The sequence below is a fragment of the Triticum urartu genome, unplaced genomic scaffold (assembly GCF_003073215.2).
Source record: "Triticum urartu cultivar G1812 unplaced genomic scaffold, Tu2.1 TuUngrouped_contig_5912, whole genome shotgun sequence".
Classification (NCBI taxonomy): domain Eukaryota; kingdom Viridiplantae; phylum Streptophyta; class Magnoliopsida; order Poales; family Poaceae; genus Triticum; species Triticum urartu.
The window spans coordinates 10303-16194 of NW_024116626.1; the positions used below are offsets into that span (position 1 = coordinate 10303).

Sequence of the window (5892 nt, forward strand, 5' to 3'; positions counted from 1 at the left end):
TAATCTGACATACCTTTAGATAGAAGCTCAACAACAATTTCCTTCTGAACCCATATTGAGAAAATAAGCCAGATTTGAATTTTAATATCTTTGCCAGCATTTATTTTCAACTGCGCAAGCAAAATAAAACATGAATTTCACACCGCAGAAACTACTAAATATGAAATTACAGAATTTTAGCATTTGAATATGAGAGAACTGTAAAGCATTGTACATGATAGTAATCGTGTTTCAGAGAACTTTGTCAGTGGTAGTGACATGCCGCCGACACCAAATGCCGTTTATAATGTACTCCATAATGATCTTTTTTTTAGTTTATCCATAATGATCTACAACCATTCCTTGAGCTTCACATGGTACCTGGTCCTGATACCAACATCAAAACAATGCAGAGTATTGCTATGTTTTAAAGTGTGCTTGTCTTAGAAAGGCGTGCCTCGGTTTTCGATTGCACCATGGTAAACCTCCCACTCTCTATATCTCTCTCTAAACATCTCCGCCTCCATCATCGCCCCCGCTCCCCTCACTATATCTCTATGCACTGCCACTCCCCTGCTACCCAGTGTTGGTCCCCGTTAAACTATTTAACCATTCGTGAATTAAACACTATGCCTTGAAAAAGACTTTCCCTTTATAATGAAACATGCCTACTTCTTTTCCTAAATATCATTCATCAATTTAAATTTGTGAGGTTTCTCTACTACTTAAATAGTGCATTGTATCAACATAAACTTCAAGTGAGTACAATAATTAAGTGAGGTAGCTACATGCTTGTATTTCACCTAAAAATGATTAAAAGAAGTACTATTTCGCTCTAAGGTGGCATACAAACAACAATAACTCAGTGGACTTTCTGTACAATTTAGAAGAAAGCGCCTAGTATATCACCCCACTCGACCCTGCTTGTGGAAAGAGAAACCAGACGTGTCAATATGATGTTGGACTGTCACTACTTATAAAACTGAGTTTTCTTCTCTCTAGTAATTTCTTCCTGGAAAGATGATAAAGTACTCATGTCTGCTAAAATACAAACATGTGGATCAATAGATAATAAAGTGACAACGAAATTTATACGAAACTCGCAAAAGAGATGTTAACCTCAGAACCTTTACTGGATGGTTGGTGCACGGGGCAGCACAACAGAACTGGGAAGTGAGCTGGGAGCGGACGGACGATCTAGCTCTTCATTGCGTCGTGCTACAGTCCTCTCGTCCAAATCATCCGACAACGCTCATGTCCTCATCAGTCATATCGTCCAAATCATCCTACAACGCTCATGTAAAATGTTTTCATAAATAAACACATGTTCTTGCAGGACAAGAGATTTAATTGATAGCTAACAAAAGTACCCAATGCTTGCAATTAGCCTGGTGTAGCAGGTCCAGCTCCTCATTGATGGCCATCAAGATGCGTTTTGTGTTGGTATATGGTCTCCTCCAGCCTCTCCAACCTCTGTATCATGATGCACCGTTGTTCAGTTCACAGTAAACGAATTTCTTTAGGTTAGCAATAGTGGAAAACATACGTTGGTGTGTGGCCAAGCATGGATGGAGTTACCGTACATACCTTTCATAATGTTCTTCCGTAGCTCAATGTTCATCGTGCATCTTATGACCACCACCACACACCTGTCCTCGTTCGGTCCAAGCAGGTCATTTTGCTAGGTTCAGAAGGAGTGAAAACAAGATATGGCTTAATTGCTGTTGGAAATATGCCCTAGAGGCAATAATAAATTAGTTATTATTATATTTCCTTGTTCATGATAATCGTTTATTATCCATGCTAGAATTGTATTGATAGGAAACTCAGATACATGTGTGGATACATAGACAACACCATGTCCCTAGTAAGCCTCTAGTTGACTAGCTCGTTGATCAATAGATGGTTACGGTTTCCTGACCATGGACATTGGATGTCATTGATAACGGGATCACATCATTAGGAGAATGATGTGATGGACAAAGACCCAATCCTAAGCCTAGCACAAGATCATGTAGTTCGTATACTAAAGCTTTTCTAATGTCAAGTATCATTTCCTTAGACCATGAGATTGTGCAACTCCCGGATACCGTAGGAGTGCTTTGGGTGTGCCAAACGTCACAACGTAACTGGGTGGCTATAAAGGTACACTACAGGTATCTCCGAAAGTGTCTGTTGGGTTGGCACGAATCGAGACTGGGATTTGTCACTCCGTGTAAACGGAGAGGTATCTCTAGGCCCACTCGGTAGGACATCATCATAATGTGCACAATGTGATCAAGGAGTTTATCACGGGATGATGTGTTACGGAACGAGTAAAGAGACTTGCCGGTAACGAGATTGAACAAGGTATCGGGATACCGACGATCGAATCTCGGGCAAGTACAATACCGCTAGACAAAGGGAATTGAATACGGGATTGATCGAATCCTCGACATCGTGGTCATCCAATGAGATCATCGTGGAACATGTGGAAACCAACATGGGTATCTAGATCCCTCTGTTGGTTATTGACCGGAGAACGTCTCGGTCATGTCTGCATGGTTCCCGAACCCGTAGGGTCGACACACTTAAGGTTCGATGACGCTAGGGTTATAAAGGCACTACTTGCAAAACTGGGCTTTCTTCTCTCTAGTAATTTCTTCCTTAAAAGATGATAAATTAACTCATGTCTGCCAAAATACAAACATGTGGATCAATAGATAATTTCTTCCTGAAAAGATGTTAAACTCAGAACCTTTACTGGATGGTTGGTGCACGGGGCAGCACAACAGAACTGGGAAGTGAGCTGGGAGCGGACGGACGATCTGGCTCTTCATTGCGTCGTGCTACAGTCCTCTCGTCCAAATCATCCGACAACGCTCATGTCCTCATCAGTCATCTCGTCCAAATCATCCTACAATGCTCATGTAAAATGTTTTCATAAATAAGCACATGTTCTTGCAGGACAAGAGATTTAATTGATAGCTAACAAAAGTACCTGATGCTTGCAATTAGCCTGGCGTAGCAGGTCCAGCTCCTCATTGATGGCCATCAAGATGCGCTTTGTGTTGGTATATGGTCTCCTCCAGCCTCTCCAACCTCTGTATCACGATGCACCGTTGTTCAGTTCACAGTAAACGAATTTGTTTAGGTTAGCACCAGTGGAAAACATACGTTGGTGTGTGGCCAAGCATGGATGGAGTTACCGTACATACCTTTCATAATGTTCTTCTGTAGCTCAATGTTCGCCGTGCATCTTATGTCCACCACCACACACCTGTCCTCGTTCGGTCCAAGCAGGTCATTTTGCTAGGTTCAGAAGGAGTGAAAACAAGATATGGCTTAATTGCTAGGTTCAGAAGGAATAACAAGAAGTTGCATTGAGTTTCCAGTAAAAGGCACCTTAATTGCACGGTGTGGCACAATCTGCTTTTTAGTATTTTCCATTTTAAGAAAAGCTTATTTGAAAATAACAAGAAGTTGCATTGAGTTTCCAGTAAAAGGCACCTTAATTGCACGGTGTGGCACAATTTGCTTTTTAGTATTTTCCATTTTAAGAAAAGCTTATTTGAAAATAACATACATCTGGTACTTAGATGGCACTACTTCACTGCAAGTCTGCAATATACAATATGCACAAAACAGAAATTCCTTGAAATGCTTTGTACACTTACTAATTATGATCAACATCAGCTATGAAGTTCATTGTAAAATGTACTCTTGTTAAATCTGGAACTAAGTTATGTGTATGCATTTAACAGCATAAACTTAAGGGCATAAATTAAGAAAAAGGAAAAAAATTAAAATTTAACCACCTTGGCTGATCCATAATAACATATACATAGCAGTTGCCAGCCAACTCTTGTTGATCCTACTTACCACATGAACTTGTTCACAGTTGAGTAAGCGTACTGAATTTAATAATATCAAGTAATGTGGTATAGGGAAAGGGGAAGCTTAGAGCCTGAATAATGATTGACAAAAATAGAGATATCTCCAGCTCCTTCATGTTGGCGCCCACCCCACTCCAGCTCAGCCTTGCCCTCCTCGTAATTGATCTGCCTGCCAAGTTCTCTGCAATCACCTGCAGGAACACAGCCACGCAATGTGTACATTCACTTACAACTCAGGCTCACATGGATATTGGTGAGGCAATGAAATAGATGATGCCAATGAAATCAGTTTATCTCCCGGAAATCATCAGGGGCGAACACCTGATTTTCGAAATCCCTAGGACCCAAAGAATGAAAACAACAACGCACTCGGACTGGCCGGTGGCGGTGGATCCTGCATCCTCATTAGCACGGCCACGCTCAGGTCCTCATCTGCCGAGGAGGCACTTTTATAGCACATCAGCACGAAGCAAAACAGTGGCGCCAGCACGACCACCTCCACCTGACATCAACATATGTACAAACAGATTATGTGAACTGAAGTCTCTGTACTCTGCAAAGTGTGACATAGCACATAATTCAGATTAATTTAATCCTACAGATATGCATATCACAACAATGAATAATCTTTTCCATGCATCCATGGATAACTCAAGCTTGCCAATATCTGGTTATTGATCAAGACTGAAGGGACAATTTGCAGTGATCTGGTCGCGTCACCGGGCCGCCGACGGGCGTCGATAAGGAGTCGGCGCCGGCGGGCGCGCGCTGCTGAGGGCCACTAAAACTCCCAGGTCCTGCAGCAGCAAGATAGCAGAAAGAGATGGGCCGGGAACATAACATAATTTGTTCTTCCAATATGTATTCCGAACTGTTCTAAAAAGTACATAATTAATCCAATGTATTCTGTTTGTGCATCAACATTTGACACGCCCAACTCGCTGTATATATCATTTACCGGATGTTGAAATTATAGTTTGTATCTTTGTTCTGACGCTATACTTGAAATCTTTGTGTTTTCAAGAAATAATCTATTACACTTCTACAAAGGAATGAAAATGTACAATTCTGTTTGCAGACATGCTTCTTCTACTGCTATTTAACGATTGCATTTACTATTATTTTAGAAGATAACACCGACCAAATATCTGAGAATGCATTAGTACGTACATGATAATTAAAATGTAAATAGTCAGACCAAAACATCAGATCAAAGGAGATTATATTCACATAAACTTGACTGAAATTAAATTGGAAAAAGCCATGTAGTACAAGACGACAGCAACAACAGACATGTAGTGCTAGCTTCCAAGGATTCATTTCAGTACAGGAAGAATTAAGGGGGAGTTCTGTTCAAAATAACAATCAAGGAGCGGCCGTTTACATACCTGTGGACGCATACAAATGGACAACCAAGGAGCAGCCATATACTGCAAGTGCCATTCACATCTAGACGCATACAGACTGAATACAAACTGAACCAAAGAACCAAACCAAGATGTTTATCCATATGTATGTATGTAACAGATGCTAGTGCCATCCAGATTTGGGGGTAGAGAGAGGGGAAGCTCACCACGTCCACGTTTCAAGTGTCGCGTACAGGAGGAGGCGAATCCACGAGCGTGAGGATGAGCTGGACAACGCCGGATGGGTGGACGGGATTTGGGGACGGGGGTGTCTGAGCTGTACCGGTGCGCGTCCTTGGAGGTAGAGGACGAGAAGGAGCACCGGCGTTCGCCGCCGCCATCATCGACTGGGACAAGGTTGTCGCGCCCGCGCTCATCCCGAATAGCCGCTGCAAGGCGCGCCGCGTCTGCACAACCTACGGGAGGAGGGCCTCCGTGCGGCCCTGTTCCCGGAGCACCATCCAGCAGGTGCCGATGGGGATCCGGAGAGATAGAAGACGAAGCAGCGGCGGCGGTCCTTGATGGAAAAGGGGGAAAGCGGAGGTCCGGATTGACGCACACAGTCCTCCAAACAAGGCAAGGCCGGCAGGGTCTCCTCCAATCAGGGCAACGCGACCACGCCCTTGGGGATC

At 42.9% G+C, this 5892-nt stretch overlaps 1 protein-coding gene across 2 annotated transcripts; it reads right to left on the reverse strand.

Annotated features, from left to right (window-relative positions):
- Positions 1-1026: 1026 nt before the first annotated feature.
- LOC125529860 lies at positions 1027-5892 on the reverse strand (the record flags this gene model as incomplete). 2 transcript variants are annotated; one of them, XM_048694287.1, is given in 8 exon segments in its annotated part: positions 1027-1106; positions 2717-2875; positions 2960-3062; positions 3177-3270; positions 3942-4045; positions 4224-4356; positions 5243-5329; positions 5428-5892. In XM_048694287.1, coding segments are annotated over 5 exon segments (420 nt in total). In that variant the 3' UTR covers positions 1027-1106; positions 2717-2875; positions 2960-3012.